The following is a 20,447-nucleotide window of genomic DNA, read 5'->3' as shown; positions in this document are numbered from 1 at the left end:
CCATTGTCCTCTAAAGTTCTTACAGGAAACAAACCTTCAGTCATACTAGCATTCCGCCACCTTCTCATTCGATCATCATGACTTTCATGTCCGTACTGTTTACTAAACCTGTACCTATATCTTCCACCACTCCTCTGTCTCTCTCGCTCATGCATCTCATCTTCCCATTCTGTCAATGCCTCAAACTGTGTCGGTCTAGGTCTTGGTTCCAAATTCATACTTTTCTCTCTTAAGTTTCTCAGAACTGCCAAATTAAATGAACCATGTTCTGGGAAAGCCAGGACTCCGTTGTCCTTCGTATATTTCACCCAATTTTCTAACCAAATACAAGTATGATATCCATATTTTGCAACCATAAAGGATGCAGGGGTTTTCGCTGGAGGAAGTAACTGTCCTTCCCTTGTCACAATCGGTTTGTCCTTTTTAAACCACCTTTTAATTTTCCCAAACCAAGACGTTTTCTCCTTTTCTGGTGGATTGATATACATTTTCCTGTCTTCCGTGTATCGCTAGTCTCTCCTCACAACTGTACTGTTATTTTGTCCAATCGTAGCGCGACTCACACTATCACACCAATCCGGAGTGTCTGCACCACCTCTGTGATTCTCCAATCCCAGCGCAACTCACACTAACGCACCAATTGGGAGCGTCTATGTCACCCTGTAATTCTCCAGTCCTAGTGCAGTGTACTCTAATGCACCAATCAGAAGCACCTACGTCACCAGCTAACTGGCCAATCCCAGCGTGGTCTTTCTGACGTCAACAGCCGCTGCTCCTGCTCCTGCTCCTACTGACCCCTCCTTTACAAAAAAAAATTCTCGGTAAGCTTCCAAACTTTTTCAAATTTACAAATCTGTTAGTAACTACATAAAAAACGCCACCATTGTCCGCTTCGCTAACCAAAGGATAGTAAAAAGACCTTTTCACAAGAATCCCATCTTTCCCGAGAGCAGCGCTTACCTCTGCCCTACTACGGAATCGTTACTTCCGTTGATAAAGTAGCACATCACTCTACCTTACCCTTCTGCCAAGCATTAGCTAACCACTTCTCTAGAATTAAGACACTTAGTTGGAGACCCAATGCTCCTGAGAAATAAAACCAGAGTTTCGCAATTAACCGGAATGCCTTTTCATTCACGCACTTTCACACGGTAAAATTGTAGTGCATTCACACAGAATTCTGTCTTTCCCGAGAACAGCGAACAGTCTGTCCTGCTACAGAATTATAACACTCGTTAACAAAGTAGCGCTTCCCTCTACTCTGTCCTTCTAGCAAGCTCAGAGCTCAGCACACCTGCTACCTTTTCAGTGATAAGCGTTATCAGAGTACCTTCTGGCCTCCTGGTACCTAAGACCAAAATTTCACAGGTAACCTTTGCTATCATACACACTTCTCTCATACAGAAAATGTCTCTAATGGCAACACACGACGATGCTACCGAATCGAACCCAGACAATGCGTTGTGCAACTTCAATCGTTACACGTTTCCCCTGTGTACCTACAGGGCAACAACAATTCCGTCTTTCCCGAGAGCAGCGCTTACCTCTGCTCTACTACGGACCCATTACAAACTTCCGACTTCCTACATCCCAGAAGCCGTGCAAACAACATAGAACTCGACGTAACTCGACATACAGTGTCAGTACATAAGTCAATACCAATCAATAATCAATACTCAATAGCAATGTGTAAGCAATAATCACCAAACCAGACAATAACATCCAGCATACTGCTACCAGAAAAACTAATGCAGCGTGGAATCCAAAATCCTCTCTAACGTCACAGACCGAACATCACACTAACACATTCAGTCAATACATTCACTGGTGGGGCCCATAACACCAACATTCACACATCATTGGTCTGTTTTTCTGAGAGATGATTGTTCCAAACGCTGACATGAAAGGAATACCTTATAACCTAAAGAACAGTATATTTACATAACTATGCATAAAATATACATAATCCAACATATCCTATACCTAACCTTCTATATATCCCTTCCATGTGATTCGATGGATCTAAGTTAGTTGCTGGTAAAATGAATCTTCTAATCTCCTAATTTACATTTTGAATTTAAACATTCCCTATGAATAAACAACCCAACTCGTTTGTCAATAATCAATAACAAGCTTTATCTCAATTAATGCAAATTAAAATGAACTGTTATTCAAACCGCAGAACACCATATTTACCTATTCTGGCTAATTGTCATCCTCTAAGTCAATCAGGTTGTCCTGCAGCACGCTACAGTCCCATAGATTGGGTTGAGACCATAAGCGTGTACTAGTCAATCTATGCCCATTTAATTGTAGATTTCAGTTCACATGGAAATTGGGCAGCAATTCAGTCCGTCAAAGATTCAGGGAAACAACTGTCCTGCAGCGTCACCGTCCTCTCCGTCAGCATAACGTCAGTAAACTAAAAAGCACGAACGACCGCACGACTCACTATTCTATTGTTTTTTTATAGGAAAATCAACATATAATTGTAACAAATATCAATTTTAGACGGTCCTCATTGGTGGATTTGGGGTCAGTCGGTGAAGTTCGCACATAGCTTATTAGGTTAGATCATCGCACTTGCTGGTTCCGGTTTTAAAGACAGTCCATTGTTCGTTATCTTTGGCACTTCTCCCAGTGCGACCTTGGTGGGTACAGTTTGCCTGGGGTCAGGACGAGGCCATCGTTGCTCATCTTAGCGCAGGCGCACTTCACCAGGAACCTTGTGGAGTGTTGTCAGTTGCGTCGAGTCAAAGGGGCAGCCATCTTTATGATGGCCCGACTGGTCAACTTAAGTGAAACAAACACAAAACGTAATTAAACATGGAAATGGCTAATAAATTGTTAAACCCTCACTAATTCCCCTATGTGTATGTAATTATCTAGCATGATAGCAACATTCAAAGCGTTTATACTCACCATTTAATGCGACTTGCAATGACATCACAAAGCAACATATAACATGCAATATTCTAATTTTCTAACCTTAGTATGCGTACATATTTTAGTTTACAAATTAATTTGGCCTTGCAAAATGCAAATCCCACGTGTAATTCATACATTAATAGATTTGTTTAGTACTTCACTTCAAACACTTAATATGATTATAATCAATTAATTATTCTAATTAGTATGACATGCAAATGGGGAGGGTATGCAACATTTTGCATTACCCGCTCCAGCAAGGTCAGCAAGATCAACCAGTAACCACCACCTTACTAAAACCATGATGATTCATTGCATAACAGACTTTACCTTAGTCCAATCCTCCAATCTTCCGAGTATTATTCTCCCAGTCACCTTTAATAGCAAGTCTAACAGGAAATTTGCTGATAGCAAGTTGGAGCGCTCCTGTCTCCTTTTTTAAAAATTGGAACAATCAGGGAGGTGGACCAAGATCCGAATTGACCTATTCTGCCGATCACTCCTAAAACATTTGTCAGTAATGGCCCCCACCACTCTAAAATATTTTTAAAGAGATCAACTGGAAACCCATTTCAGCCCGGGGCCTTTCCTCTGCGTGATCTATTAATAGCAAGCAAAAAATCCTCTAATGTACAAACAAGGTGTGTTGTTCCCTTAGTATCTATGTATTTTCTGGGCATGAATACTCTAAAAGTGTGTCACCCAGGTATGGCAACTTCAAATGTTGGAGTAGCAGAGCCTTTTAAAAAAGGGATTATTGATAATTTGTCAAAACGCACAGCTATTGTTACATCTGCTGGCGTTAATTAATGCTGTTCAGGTCTCAGATTTAATTTATTACTTTCTGTTTGCCAATGCAGTCTTATATGACCACCTACATGATACTCCTTCATTACTTACTCTAGGTAATATTTTTACTGCCTCCTTTTCTTGTTTTAGAGCTTTCGTACATTTGAAGTCGAACCATCCGTTATGGTTCCTAATCGATCTTACTGGGTTGCGCATTAGACTGGCTTTAACAAACCTTGCATTTGCTATAAAAGCATTCTTAATATCCCCATTCACAGCATTATCATCAAGGCATATATTCACCTGAGCACGATTTTCCAGTGCTAAATTTGAATGAAAATCCTAAGGGATGGCATTGCTCCATGTAATCCTTATACCATTTCATGTAGCCACCGCAATATCATTGGTGCAAACTACACTACTAGTCTTTGCCTTGTTATCCAGACAAGTAATATCTATACCTTGTGCATAGTGATCACTAAGACCATTTAGATGTTTCCTAAAAATCATAATTAAAAAACTAAAAGCACAGGTGACTATGAAAAAATAAATTGTCAAACTACAGTCTCCACTCATAAAAGTGCACTCAAAAGGAGCCTGATGAGATCTCATTAGCAAAACCAAATCAAAATTTAAAAAATGTACTTTTTAGTTGCTCGTCATACACATCATGACCAACTTAAGATAGACCCTGAAGATGTACATAGTCACATATTTCCCTGGCAGGGCAGGGACAGAGGTGGGTGTTTAAATACCCCCTCCCAAGCCACCAGAATTTTTCTACCTTTCACAGATCAAGGTGTTTCCAATTCTTTTACAATACTATCAGTCGCAACAGCTCCCTCTAGAGTCAAAACTTCATTATACTAAGTAAAGCAGAGTGGTAATATAAGTTATGAGATCATTCTTTGATCTCCCTGACAGGGAGGCAACTGCTGGTGTATAAAAGTGGTATATCCATTATTATGGTAACCATCAGTGGCCCATGTTTCCTGGAAACACAGGATTCCAAAATCCTTAATGAAGGGAATCCAATCATGGTTCTGGATTTTGTCCCTAAAACCAGCTAGATTCCTAAAATAAAGGTCTCAACTTTTTATCATGGTTATAAATTGGTTCAGTGGTGCTGGAAGCTAACTTATTCAAATTGCTTAAACGACAAGTAGCAGTCATCTGACAGATAACCTTGTGCGTTGCTATAGGAATTGGTTCAGTGATGCTGGAAGGTAACTGATTCAAATTGCTTAGATCACAAGTAGCAGTGTTCTGGCAGATAACTTTTTGTGATTCTATAGGACTTGATGTGTCCTAATTGGGGCTAATACGATCATATGAACCTTTCCATGTCTTCATTCCTAAGGCTCAAAGCAAGCAAACTATGGTAAGATTGTTGATCACTGAGTCAATTAATCATTTGTATCCAATTACTCCGGACCAGCAAATCGATTCATAATAGAGACAATTGATATGGAGTTAAATTGTTTCTGCCTCAGATCAATCATTTGATTGTTAGCAAAATCACTTATCTCAGGAGTTTTATATAAGAAGCCCGAGGTAAGGCACTAATCCTTGTATTTACCAGGTATGCCCCTCTGAGACAGTGAAGAACATACCTGACCCCATTAGGAGATTACAACACAATCACCCATATCGGCCTTTGGGGTCCTACCTACCCGGTATACCCCACAGATCAAATTTAGATCATTGAAAAGCTGACTTGTGAGACCTGTCCTTGGTCCAAACCAATTGATATATGAAACTCTCCAACGATTCTGTTTGAGAGGTCTCAAGGGGCGGAAATTCCTCAAAATATTTACAAATGCTGTTGCCTCTGGTGATAGATTAAATTTAACTTGATTAGGAGAAGGGGGCTGAACAGTCGTTGCCGTATTTGCGAAGACGGTTGTCTCAGAACTCCTAAACTTATCTCCCCCATCAAACATTTGTGCTGTAAAGAGGGACCCTTGCCCTCGGCCAGCTCTCCACCCTGGTCTGACTCATCAACCATAGCACATCAACTGACTGGTCCATTCCTATGTGGAATTCTGTGTCACTGCGAGACAGCTACTAGCCGTGTTTTCAACCACCTGGGTTTGTTGGTACCTTTTCAGTCACAACAAGGTAGATATAGAATAGAATTTATTGAAGGAGTTTCTAAAACAAATTCCATTGAGTTTTGCACTGTAGCTATGTGCTCTTCAGTACTAATAATTTCTCTTACAATCACACTCATAAAATTAGTTAAATAAGTAGTAATACAGTTTGATGCTTTACCTGGGATGCTAGCACAGTGCACATTCATCTTCATTTTGCTAATTTTGAAGTTTTAGGGGGACAGCAGACAAAACTGGATGCCGTAGCCAAGAGGGGTGGCCCAGCCCAGCATCTTCCGAGCTCTGTCAGGCACAGACGTTTCCTGCGTGGCTGGTGTCACAGTGAGCTTTCGAGCGCAAAAGTTAGATGGTGCCCTTCCTCCTCTGTGTGGGCTGCTGGGGGATGTAGTCCCACCACAGCAACAACAATGCGCCCAGAAACGCGTCCCATGCCACGGGTGTCCCAGAGTGCTTTAAAGTATGAAAGTTAGCTGGCAACCCTCCTTCTATCTGAGGGCTGCTGGGGTATGTAATCCCACGCCAGCAGCAACACTGCTGCCAGAAATGCATCCCCTGAATCACTGTCAATTTGCTTGTGCCCTTCTACTGCTCACCTTCAGGGAGCTGCTTTTGCAATGAGCAACCCAATGAGAATGCATTGAGTGCTTAAGTATATTTAACTTTCTCGTACATGCTTCATGTTAGTCTTACTCTCCAATGTGTTTGTCCCCTTCATCCCCTCTGTGATGTGCTCACCCTTATGTGGTTCTCTCCACATTACTCATGTGTCATGATCCTTTACCCCCTGCTTTCAAGGTTGCTCTCTCTCTCACCAGTTTACTTTGCTTTGCCACTCACCCATGGTTCTGTGTTGCTGCCCCTCAACTGCACCCTATGTACATTTTCCCCACCCACTTTAAAAGCAAAAAACGCTATCACATATTTTGTTTGTTTTTTAGCAATCCAACTTGGATAGGTTAAGGGGAAAAAAACAAGGCTACTGTCATTTTGTAGGCACACCCACGTTTTCTGCTTGCCTGTATAATAACTTGAGCTGCAGCATCACAGCCTGTTTTTTAAATTCTGCCTTAGCCATGCTGCACAGTATCAGGGATTCTCTACAGCTTTGCTAAAACCACTGGCAAAGCGAATAGGTCCCAAAGGCGGGGCCTATTGGCTTTGCCAAAGCTTGTTGTTATATTATCTGCATGCCAATTATTGATCATACAATGCTGCATGTCCCCTTTCAGTTAGAGGTAAGAGGTATGTAGCTAAAACAATAACACTTTAGTTTTTGAAAGCTGAAAGAGTGTCTTATGCAAATGAAGTCGACATTTTTGGTATTTCTTGTAACAATTTATTTTACATTGTCTTTTAGCAAAGTACTGGATGTTATCCTGATATTCTTGTTGCTGTAGGTACTGCTTTGGTAAGTGCATTGTTGTCAAATCCATAATGTAGTCCTTAATCTAAGACCCTGGTCTGTTTTCATACACATGTTATTTTTTCTGATAAATAGTGTAGTTGGTGAATTGACGGCTTGATCTACAAATGCAACTGTCAGAACAGGGAGCTGATGTGTTCTATCCTGGCAGTGCATTTGTGCATAATCTACTTCACCCTCTCTCACTGGGTCTTCACAGATCATAGGGAATCAATGCAAGTGTTGCTGCTATAAAACTGCTCTCCTCTGTTACCCATTTCTCACTTAGCTACCCATACATGACTAACTGTACTGCACTGTGAAGTCAACACCTTGTCCTGGAAAGCATGACAATCTTTTTGACTAACCAGCAAAGCAAATTGCACTATTAGATGTACATTCATGGTGATGTATAATCTTCCCCTATTTTGAAAGTCTCTCTGTGGTCTCTAAGGACTTAAGGTAAGTGGTGGATAGTAGAAAACTGCAAGACTAGCTTTATAGTGTTCACCTAGTTTCCACAGACTTGCTGAATACCACGGGAGCATGAATCTTCGCCCCCCTCTGTTTCTGCTACTTATCAGAAGAGGGCTGTATGACGGCATAGAGAAGGAACATCATTAGAATAATTTGCTAATAGTCTACTCTAATTCAGGCAACACAGAGTTCACAATTACAACCACCCCCCGTTTTTAGGCATAGAAGAGAATACAATGTTAATCAACAAGTAAAGTAATACATATGTATTTCAATATCTCCACCACCTACCCACACAAATAACGATATCTATTTTGGTTAGAACCCCATCCCCCCCACCTCCCCCGATTACATTTAGGAGTATGCCTGCTTTGCCCCTGTTAAGCCAAAGAGCCCCTTTCTTCATCCCTGTGATATCCGATTTTTCTGGTTTTTGTTCCCTGGACCTCCTGATCTCTCACCTATTGGACGAATGCTGCAACCTGTGCTCCCAGTATTTGTTTATTAACAAGATCAGTGTCTTCGTTTTAGAATAAACTTTAAAGAAGCAAAACTTTTACTTCTTTTTGTAGCACAATTCACACCTAGAAGCCCTCCTCAGGTGGTATTCTTTCAGCCCAACAGCAGGCTCTTTTCTCTTCCATTGAATTTTCACATACTGAACTACTATCTCCATCACTTTAATTATGACAATCTTTGTCTCCATGAAGAGCAAATGGACCTCATCTTTTCCAAATACATCACTTTAAAACATGCTTGCACTAACCAATTTGTTGTCACTGACCAAACCATTCACTCTGTTCATCTCCTTTCTTGACATATTGATGACCAATATCTTATCAGTCACTCTCCATACCAATCTCAGTATTGACAGTGTCAAGATCATTGATACTCCTATACAACAAGTTCTTTATCACCAAATAGCCCTTATTAAATCTCATTAGTCAGTTTCAGTCCTGTGTACTGTATCCACTCAAGTTTCAAGTTTTATTTATTTATGCTCTTGGAACTCCAAAGAGATCCACATAAATTAGATAACCAACTACATATAAAAGTTTTGTGCAACAAGTTTCTTATATATTAGGAGATAATTAAAATATCCTTTATGCCCAAAACACTAAAACATCAAGTTAAAACCAAAGTTAATAGTTACTTCCCACATATAATTTATTACAAATTTATAAAACACTTAAAAAAGTTAAAAATCCTATATCAAAACATTTCATTTGGTGGCTCATAAATAGAATCCATTAATGCCGACGCTGAGAGGATAGATAATTGTAGGCAGATAGGTCTCATCCATTTACATCGATGCAGTAGTAAAGCGGGACAAATAAATAACACATGATTAACATCCTGAATGGAGTTATTACACAGATTACAGATCGGAGAGGAACCATACCATTTAGACAACACATTATTTAAAGGAAGCATACCCTGTCTCAATAATAGGCAGAAGCGGCGCACTCCATGGGGCAGGTTCCAGGAAATATAAGCCTGTGCTATATTTATCTTACAGGAATCTATAGATGGATGGATACCCCTCTTTTGGGTGCGAGCGTCCCTATCCCTAGTAAAACTTAATTCCCTGGTGGCCTGTTTTCAAAATGGCCCTTAATTGATATGGCGAGAGGGAGAAAAGCATAGACTCATCTAATTGAAGCAAATCAACCGCAATCCAAAAACTAATGACTGTTCCTTCAGATTTTCTAATATTTCTTTCTGGATTAAAAATCTTAATGTGCCAGGATCACCCTTTACCAGGCTTGCAACCCATCGCACTATCCCCGCAAGACCATATACCCAACTGCTTCTTATACCAAATTCTAACCTTAGGGCAGCCACTGGGCAAGCAGAGTTGACTGAGGCTAGGCTCCTTAAAATGTGTCCTTCTGTTGTATTTAAAAAGCCCCATTTCTTTATGTCAAGCAGTTCAATACCATATAACAGAGAAGCAGGTATTTTTGCACGGAAAACCTCTAATAAGAATGAGAAATGTCTTTTTCCAGTAGATTTATAAATGGAGCCCAAACTTTTTCCCTGCGTGGTAGCTTTACAGATGTTACTTTCTATATGGGCTTTATCACTTAGATTGCCACACACTACTTTTCCCAGGAAAACATTTTACAAATTCCAATTTTTGGCCACCCACAGACCATACAAAATTCCCATACTGCATCTTTTTTCTTCCGTGCATGCACATAATTTTACTTTTAGATATATTATTCTTTAAATAGTGGGCTTTTTTAAGTATAATTTCTAATTGCACTTTTCGAATGCGGTGTCTCTGGACTCACAATTTAAGATTATTACTTATGATAGAGTTGGATTTTAAATTGTTAGTCTGAAAATGTCATTTTTATAAAGTTGACATTTTCCCACTTTGTCCATTTGGTGCCTCCTGCCAGTTTCTGACACGTCTGGGGAGGGTAACAGCTGAGCTTTGTTTATTCCCCCCTGGACAGCCACACACAATGGGAACTTAGGTGTGACTTGATGTGAAATCCTGGGAGATGGGAGGGAGGATCTGGGCCCAGCACTACACTTACACCTGAATAGGATGTGCCATGTCCCCACACATAGGACTGCATACCCCCCTGTAGTGGGTCTAGGAGGGGAGGACCTCTGTGCATTTAAAAAAACTCTCTTTGAAGTCTCCCCCATTCAAAGGCACCACTGGGTATAAGTACTGGAACTCTGACAAAATGACTTGAGTACACTTCTGGACCTGTGACCACTTTGCCAGGGAGAACAACTGCTGTGTTGCTAAAGGACTACCACTCTGTTGGACTGCTGTTCGCTGGACTTCTACCCATGTGTTGCCCAGCTGCCTATTGCTCTCTCTTATCTGGGTGAGAAGGACTGAACCTGCATCACTTGAACCCACAGTGAGTACAAGGGCTAACTTACTGGCCTCCTGATCAGAAGTCTCATGGGTATAAAAGACATTAATCCAGCCTGCGACAGCATTTGGACTCTGCCCTGCACAAGTGGCCTAAAGTTTTTGCTCCAGTGGGACCTATGCATTGAGAGCAGAATCAACGCATCACCGCTGATGCGAGAGAAGTTTTGATGCATTGCACTTGGAATCAGAGTATCACCTTTAGAACCGCCGCTTCAGAACCACCGCATCGCCGCCATTGTGTGAAGAAGATCGATGCATCACCTCTACTGCATGGAGAAAAACAACACATCACCTTCAGAACCCCTGCATCTCAGAACTGGTACATCTCCCTCAGAACGGACTCATTTTCGACATTTCATGGAAAGAATCGAAGCATCCACCCATCACGCACAAAGCATTACACCACAAAACTCCAGTTTACCTCACACAAAAACTCACGCTATCAGGAGGGTGCCGATTCTCCAGGAGCCATGCAGACCTACTATTGAAACCGGCTCGTTTTTGTAAGAAAAGAACTTATGACCGAGCATTCTGCGGGGCAGCACCGAGAATCTGGAACGCTATTCCCCCTAACATTAGAAGAATTCCATCCATCACGGCATTCAAAAAGGAAGCAAAAGCATTTTATATGAGGACATTTCTCCCATAAGTGCATAGAGCAGAACCTTTGTCATTGTCTACAAACCTCTCATGACTATTCCATGCTCCCGCTAGCTGCTCACTAACCTTATATGGGCTTGTATATATGTTCAAAATGTAGCCTATTACTTTAAACTACTCATGGTAATTCAAATGTTGACTGATGACTATATGTGTATATATTATCCTTTGATGACTAATGTTTTGTTCTAAACTTGGTAAGCATCTAATGACTTGTAACGTATAAGGTTCTGTTTCGCTGAAATGCAGCTGTAAAGCACTCTGATACCCTACGCAGGGTCATGTTCGGCCTATAGAAAACACAAAATCAATAAAATAAAATAAAATAAAACTGCACTGGGAACACCATTGCATTGCTCAGCTGTACCCTGCACCTTCATTAATGCAACAAGGATTAAGGTACTTTTTTCCACCTGGCCTTAGGGGTTCCCTCTTGTAGAAGGTGACCTCAGCTACGCCTACCAGTGCAAGGGGTTTGCCCTTCTCTGCACAGAGTCCTCAGATCAATAGGAAGAAGTTGGCACAGAAACTGGAATAGAAAATACAAAGTTTAATAAACCTCATGAGGTGGAAATACATTCACACAGCACCCTTCGGTATTGAATGAAGTAGCACATTAAACAGAAGGAGTATGGTTCTTTTATACCCACACAGGGGCTTAAAAGAGGGCGGTACAAGTACAGGAGAAGGTTTTATGTACATATAAGGTCATATAGAAATGCACAGTCGACAAGTAGGAGGAGTTAACAGTTTGCCAATGCTAGTAAACACATCCTGGCAGTTACATACTACTAACCGCTGCAAGGACAGCTGAAAACTCACTGGGCATGTGCAAAGGTGGAAGATGCTAAATATAGTTCGTTTCTAGGCAGATTACAAGAGCAGTCAACGCTGAGGGAGGACAAAGCACATGGTGAGCACGTGGCAGCACATGGCAAACCAAATGGCAGCCAGAAATACAAAATGGATTCCACAAAATGGACAAGATAGCCTCTAAATACAAGATAGATTCCGCTAATGCTAATCCAATCGCTGCCAATTTACAACAGACGACCCTTTTAGCATTAGCTGAAGACATTCGTTCCTCTGGGGTAATCTAAATATGCATCCCGTACATCTATTAGCATTATTTCGGACACCTCTTTATTCAACTTTTGTTGGGCCTTTGCTTCTGCAACATTCCTTTTGACAGGTATACAGACAGAGATGCAAATGGAGCAAAGCATTGGACCACATTGGATACATAAACAGCATGTAAAATGATCGTAATCATTACACACAGGATAGACAGGAGCTTCCAGCCCCAAGCAGAAAGAAGAGTCCAAAACCATCCAGCAAAAGTCCAAGTACCAGTCTCTGGATGAATTTCTGCAGCAATTTTATGCAGTTTTGATATTGCGTCATATACTGAAGGTGAGTGATCCGGTATGAATACGCAACAGTTGCTACCAATGATGCAACATGCACCACCTCGATCAGCCAGAACCACATCTAGAACCATTCGGTTCTGGAGAGCTACAATCCTTGCAATTTGCAGCTCCTCCGTAATGTTCCCAAGTGCCATTGCTGTCTGATTGGTAACAGCTTCCACAACTCTAGTCAATCGTCTTATTTTCCTACTGTTTAATGCAGCACCCACAAAGAAGAACAAACCTAAATTAAAATCGACATATTGTAGCAGAGTGGTATCAGTTTGGTCTACTTCGTCAGCACTTATTGTCCTTTTATATCTATTTCTAGCGATATCGTTGAATAATTTAAGGTCCCGGTGGTATGATGCAGGTGCCAGAAACACAGGGGGCAATAGAAAGGACACATAACACACACCTGACCACCCAGCAGGTAGTTGATAATATCCGTAGCTACCACAGATAAAGTAGGTATTATGTGAGGCTATAAAACTACTGTTGTTTACACCTTCAATCGTCAGAATTACAGTACATTCGCTTTTCCCCACTGGAATTCTTCCAATACTGCTTACACATAGATCTGCTTTAGCTCTAGTAACAGAAATCACAAATTGTTCATTACTGGTAAAAGTTCTCATATTTGTGAAGACATATGGTGTTGAAATATTGTCCGGTTGATACTCTTCCCATTCCCATTTGGACCCTTTGGCTTGAGGATAACTATCTTTATCTTGGTAGCATACTTTATTAAGGTGAAAAAGAAGCCGGCCTACTGTACGTCTTCCAGATGCAAACAAAAGCGCATACCAAGCTTGACAAGAACCATTATGAGAAAAGGGAAGAGGAATAAAAGGTGTTCCTCCTTTCTTTTGATGTGCAGGTATCATCCCACACACCCAACAGTTGGTAGTATTTGTGGCATTATGAGTATGATGCAACATCTGGATAAAAGTATTATTTAAATAAGATTGTCGATGCTTCCGCTCATGGTAGGGAAGCGTAAAGTAGTGGTGTTCAACTGACACTGGAGTAGTGGCGATCAAAAGCTCTCGAGCAGGAGCCACTTTCTCAACTAACCAGGTTATTACTGCTACAGCCACCATAGCAACAACAAACCCTATAGCACAAATAATCTTTCTCTTAGCAACAGTTGATCTCATTGTGGACATGATCAGCTTGTCATTGGAAACAATCGTTGGAGCTCTTATCCCTGGGCAGCCGTTGGTTTCTTCACCGAGGGTCAAGACGGGTGTCGTTATACTATACAGGACTGACCCCCCCTTGCCACATCGGAATTCCGTTTCACTAACCCTGGGCAGTTGATCAACCAGTCTATTTCGATGATGCAGGCTCTTTCCGCGGTCTCAGTTGGTATCGGGATACTCCAGGAATCGTGTGGTCCGGGAAGACTTCCTCAGGTTCGTCAGGTAATATGGCTTGGCCTATCTCTGTATCCAGGATGTCCCGATGGTCAATCAAGGCAGCGGGATCCACCAAGGTAGACAGCACTTTCTTGCAGTGGGTGGAGTGCACCCAGTTCCTCCTGTTCGTCACTCAGACCGCAGTTCTCGTTGAAAGGAGCACCTGCTCCGGGCTGCGCCACCTCGGTTCCAAGCTGCTCGACCTCTGGAATGATCGAATCATCACCTGGTCTCCAGGTCGAAGTCCATGGCCTTCACCTGCACACCTATCAGGAAGGGCTTCTCGAACCTGTTGATGAATAGAAATCAAACTGTCAGTCAATTGTGATAGGTAGTCACTCATCAACACACATGGTACATCATGTATGGGACGTGGTTTAGGAATTCCCCAAATGTTCATAGGCCTTCCAAACACCACCTCATATGGTGTAAGACCAGATCGCGAATGTGGCACTGATCTAATGGACAACAGTGCCAAAGGTAATGCGTCTGGTCAACTCAAGGATGTGGAAGCCAGTATTTTTGCTAGTTTTAGTTTAATGGTGGCATTATACCTTTCCACTAGCCCTGCTGATTGTGGATGGAAAGCAGCGTGAAATGTTTGCTTAATTCCTAGTCCCTTCAGGACATATTCGACAACTTGCCCAATAAAATGGGGTCCATTATCACTCCATAAAAGTTTACACACACCAAATCTAGGGAAGAATTCCTTCAAAAGTACCTTTGCTGTAGTGAGAGCTGTATTGTCCTTCGTAGGGTATGCCTCTATCCATTTACTGAAGGCACATACCACTACCAAAACATACTTTAAGTTGTTACAGCGTTCAAGCTGGATGTAATCCATTTGCAAAACTTCAAAAGGTGCGGTTGGCGTAGCAAACCCTCCTGTAGGAGTTCGTGTCCCTTTACCAGGATTATGCTGAAGACAAATCAGACTAAACTGCGCCATCTTTTTAGCTGTGCCGGCAATTTCTGGATGCTCCCAAACTTGTGTGAGCAATTTCGTTTAGGCTGTAGGCAATCTCCACTTGCTCATCTCTTTATTCCTCCAACAGCCCTCATCCTCCAATGTTCCCTCCTTAGACCATTGCTCAATTTCTTCTGCAGAAGCAGATCTCTGCATATCTAGCACTTCCTGTCTGGTATCATGCCAGAGTTCAGCCTGTGACTTCACTATGTACATAGACGTGGTGCTTCGCTGCATGGCAGTTTCACAGGCTGTTTGGTCTGCAAAAGCATTGCCTTGTCCTATCTTATCAGTTACTTTCTCATGTGCGCTACATTTAACAATTGCTATTCTCTTCGGGTATGTTAAAGCAGTCAAGAGATTATGTACTAATTCTCCATGCATTATTTGCATCCCGTGGGATGTAAGGAAGCCCCTCTCCTTCCAGAGTAGCCCAAAATCATGAGCCACTCCAAAAGCATAGCGGCTATCTGTATAAATGTTCACAGATAAGTCAGTACTAAGTTCACACGCTCGTGTTAAAGCTATTAGCTCAGCTGCCTGAGCTGACGTCTGTGGAATACGAGCTATCTCAACTACCATCTGAAGTGGTGTAATTGCATGTGCAGCTGACGTTGTACCATCTGGTAACTTCAAACAGGACCCATCAACCCATAGTTCACCATCAACACTTGTAAGGGGCGTGTCTTGCAAATCGACACAACCCTTTGTTCCTCAGTAAGGAATATACAATCATGAGACTCCTGTGACTGAGACTGAGTCACCGGGTATGGCAACAAAGTGGCTGGGTTTAGTATCGCACATCTCTTTTGTGTAATGTGAGGGGCCAACAATGTCAATTCGTATCCTGTCAGACGAGCACTAGTTAAATGCTGCGTCTTCGTCTGATTTAAAAGGGCATCAACCGCATGGGGTACTAGCACCAACAGCTTATGTGACAAAACTATCCCTTCACTCTGATGTATTGACACAGCTGTTGCTGCAACTGAACTGAAGCATCCAGGTAACGCACGAGCAACACAATCAAGTACTGCTGAAAAATATGCACAGGGACGCTGTTTGTCACCGTGTGTCTGCACTAAAACTGACAATGCGCATCCATCTTTCTCATGTACATAGAGTGTAAAAGGCTTCGTATAATCTGGAGTACCTAACACTGGTGCTGAACAAAGAGCTTGTCGTAACTGTCGGAAAGCAGTCTCACATTCATCTGTCCATGGGAGGGGCATTGGAGTATCTTTAGTCAAAAGTGCTAGCAAGGGTTTAACAATGTGTGAAAACCCTAATATCCATTGCCTACAAAAAGAAGTAAGACCAATGAATGCACGGACATCTTTCTGAGTACGGGGCACTGGTGTGTCTAAAATAGCTTGAATGCGATCTGGTGTGAGGGCACGGCCCTCCTTAGACAGAAGGTGACCTAAGTAGGTTACCTTCAGTCCACAATATTGCAATTTCTTTCATGACACTTTGTGATGATGGGAAGCAAGAAAAGAAAGCTAGGACAAAGTACATTTTTCACACTGTTCAGGGGTATCGACTGCCAACAAGATGTCATCGATATATTGTATGAGAGCCACACCTTCAGGCAAAAAGAAAGAATCAAGTTGTCTTTTTAATGCTTGACTGTAAATACTAGGACTCTCAGTATAGCCTTGAGGAACTCTACAAAATCTATACGATCGATTATTCAAAGTGAAACCGAACAAATTTTGGCTATCAGGATGAATAGGGATCGAAAAGAAAGCATTCTTCAAGTCTATTACAGAGAATGTAGTTGCTGTTGGAGGAACCAAAGTAAGAAGTGTCGTTATGTCAGAAACCACGGGGTATTGTGGTACTACAATCTTGTTAACTTCTCGCAAATCAATAATGAATCGGTAAATCCTAGTGTCAGTATCTTTTTTCAGAATAGGAAGAATCGGACTGTTACAACAGTGTAAGGAACTTCCTCAACAACCCCCACTTCAATGAGATCATGGACAATACGTATGAGTGCTTCTTCACCTTCCTGTGAAATTTTGTATTGGGGCAAGCGTGGCAGCACAGCGCCCTGCTTGACACTAATATGTACTGGTGGAATAACCATTTGCCCTACATCAGTGTCTGAAGTAGCCCACAAATTACTAGGGAGTAAAGCTAATGCAATATCCTCTTTAACAAGACAAGCTCTCTCCTTCACAGGATGGTTGTCATTCAAGATAACACGTACACCTTCTGGAGAACATCGTATCGTAGCCCTGAAATACATGAGCATATCAAGACCCACAATATTGTCTGGTGTATTCGGGGAAAGCAAAAATGGACATGGAGCAGTAAATTTATCCACATGGAATGCAAGTGGTTGTGACAGTGGGCTAAGAGAAGGGGTTCCATCGAAACTTATCGATGTAATGGTTAAGCCAGACAGGGGAGCCCTTGGAACCAATTGTTTAGACAAGGCGCTATGAGTAGCTACTGTATCAACCAGAAACTGATCAGTAGAACCCAAAACATTTGCTGTAACATAGGGACCCCTCTGATCTACTGGAACTTCAACTGATTCCTTACCCCATCCTAGGCAATCCTATACATAAGCAGAATCTTGAGAATCAGACGGCACATAGTCGGACATTTGATATTGGTTCCTTCTATCAAAAGTGTTAAACCCATCCTGCCCACGTATATTAGCATCAAACCTAGCACGATCACCTGTGCTTCCTCTAGGCCCTGAATATCCTGAACGATTTCTCATTTGTCCCCGACCACGTGGACACTGCTGAGCACACAGTGCTGGACAATCGGAAGCCCAATGCCCAAATTTCTTACAGTACGCGCACTGGTCAGCAGACAAATTCGAATGAGTATAAGAAGGGAAAGACGAACCATAAGATCCACGTCCACCTCTATCACTACCTCTAAAAGGCGGACCATAAGCCTGAGCCAACATAACCTTTGTTTTTAATTCTTTAGTCTTCTTATCCTCATTACCCTTTGCTTCTAATTCCTGGCGTTCATAATACTGAGCCATAGTCAAGAGAGAAACCGGAGAAGAGGTAGTCCATGAACTCTCACTGGCTTTTAAGCGACTAGCTATTCCTGGCAACAGGTTTGCGACATATTTATCGACAAACAGATGTCTGCCCGTGTCATCTGTCAATGACTGGCCACTAAAATCGTGGAATGCTCCTTCACAGCGTGTAAAGAAATCAGAGACCGATTCATCTGCTTTTTTTTTTGCTTACAAGACGCTAAAACAGTCCAATCTATCTTTTTAGGGGGAATAATCGTTTTTAACTTAACTAATATAGCTGCGGGAAGATCTAAAATTAACTGACATGGCTTCTGTACGGATTCCCTTTCTACATCCATTTGTTCTAAGTCTTTCCATAACGCCCCAAAAGCTGCACGATCATCAATTTTACAAACAGTTCTTCACATATCAGGCGGCAATATCAATCCGAAAAATAAATCAATATCAGGCAAAGTCATAGTACAAGAGCTAATAGCACCCTCAACTTCCTCATAAAAAGCAGCTGGATTTTTCCGCGGATCAGGCAATGCAGTTTTAAGTACCATGACATCCGTCCTATTCAAAGGAGTGTAAACCCAATTATAAATAAAATAACCCTTTGCATCGATAGAGGCCTTATCATCACTTATACCCTGTCCTTTAGGAGGAACATACAAAGGCGCGGCCTCCCGCATTGGTTTCACATGAACTATCATAGTCTTATCTGCTCCGGAGATAGAAGCTTGTGCCATGCCGGTCTGAGATGTCTGTGCAGCTACGTCTGCAGCCTTTTTCTCCTCTCGCAAACAGACTGCATCAACACGCAGTTTAACCAAACACCTGATTGTATCATTCACCTGGGGGAGAACAAAAAGACCATCACGCATTTGCTTACAATTAACTGCTACATCATCGGGCTCTAACTCCTCAGAATATTTCCTAAACAGCTCAAGGACCTCTGCGGCAAACACCTCAGTAAAATACAGCTGCTCCCTTTCCTGCCACCCTTTCATACTATCTAGAAGTTCAGAGGCGGGGGCAGTGCTACGAGCTGTTTTACGAGCAGCAGATCTAAGCTGGGACACACGCTCAGCGGTCAACATAGAACGAGTTTCTCGTGCCTTCTGGTGCTCTGAACTGGAGTCATCATCTGACTCATAAGGGGCAGAAGGAACAGTATAAGGAGGTGGAGGACGATCTAATAATAAGAAATCATCTTGTGGTTTATTGAGTATAGGATAAAGGGGCCGCCGAACAGCGTATTGGCCAGTTAGCTGTAAATTAAGCTCCCTATCTTCTCTCTCTTTTAACTCTTTTATTTCTTTGTTTTTCAGCTCTAATGCTTTCGCATAAATGTTCTTTTGCTGTTCTTTTTCAACCAAGGCTTGCTCACGCTTCATTCGTTCACGCACTTCTTTCTCCCACATTCGTACACAGTCAAACCTATCTTGCCTAGTCTTCCGCTTAAACATACATTGTTCCACATACTCAATCTTTCATAAATCAAATGATCCATGCATAGGCCAAGGCAACTCAGAATCCTTACGAGTGTATTTATTCCATAATGTGCTGTACATTATATAAGAAAGACCATACTTAATATACATATCCCTATTAGGTGTCCCTTCTGGGGCAGCCGATTGTGCTTCATCGAGTCTCAAATTGGTACCACTACAAAAGCAACACATCCTACGAAGTGTGCTGAAAACAGGCATGCCAAAAATAATGCAAAATATGCAGTATTATAATCAAAGTAGCACTTAAGGTACCTTTAGTACGATGTGCCGTTCAAATCAATTCAGATAGAGAAAATTCTCCTCATTACCTGCCTATATAAATTGCAATTTATATACGAATCACATAGAAATCTAAGTTGGCCATCACAAATTCCAAAATACAAAAGCCGCAGTAAGTGTTACTAAACTACCTTACCAATCCCAGGCATAAAAACCAACAGCAAGCGCCGCAGAATGACACTTACCAATCACTCGGTGTCCAGGTTCCAACTGCCAAGTTCTAAAATCGACCAAATGGTCACTGCACGGCGAATCAAAAGAAGAGATCTCAGTCGAGGACCGGCACCACCTGGATGGTCAGATCAGAAAGAAAGGAAAAACGCCGTGGTTGCCAAGACTCGGGTCTCATCGGGCAGCGATCGCGTCCAGAGCGAGATTCCAATCCTTCATCGCGACCAATCCTTTGGGCATCCGAGTCGCCGATGAGCCCCACTGGTTGGGTGCCAATTTGTAGAAGGTGACCTCAGCTAGGCCTACCAGTGCAAGGGGTTCGCCCTTCTCTGCACAGAGTCCTCAGACCAATAGGAAGAAGTTGGCACAGAAACTGGAATAGAAAATACAAAGTTTAATAAACATCATGAGATGGA

At 42.0% G+C, this 20,447-nt stretch overlaps 1 protein-coding gene across 2 annotated transcripts in view; it reads left to right on the top strand.

The window, feature by feature from the left end:
* LOC146812908 (uncharacterized) overlaps positions 1–20,447 on the top strand; it is a 472,180-nt gene that overhangs the window by 307,297 nt on the left and 144,436 nt on the right. For both annotated transcript variants that reach the window (XM_085614639.1, XM_085614638.1), the window contains exon 5: positions 7,189–7,239. In XM_085614639.1, coding sequence (XP_085470765.1) covers positions 7,189–7,239 — 51 coding nt within the window. The remainder of the gene's footprint in view (positions 1–7,188; positions 7,240–20,447) is intronic.

The sequence above is a fragment of the Triturus cristatus genome, chromosome 7, assembly GCF_964204655.1.
Source record: "Triturus cristatus chromosome 7, aTriCri1.1, whole genome shotgun sequence".
In the NCBI taxonomy this organism is placed as follows: Eukaryota; Metazoa; Chordata; class Amphibia; order Caudata; family Salamandridae; genus Triturus; species Triturus cristatus.
The sequence above is the reverse complement of the archived record's forward strand: the minus strand, read 5'-3'. Positions and strand labels throughout refer to the sequence as shown.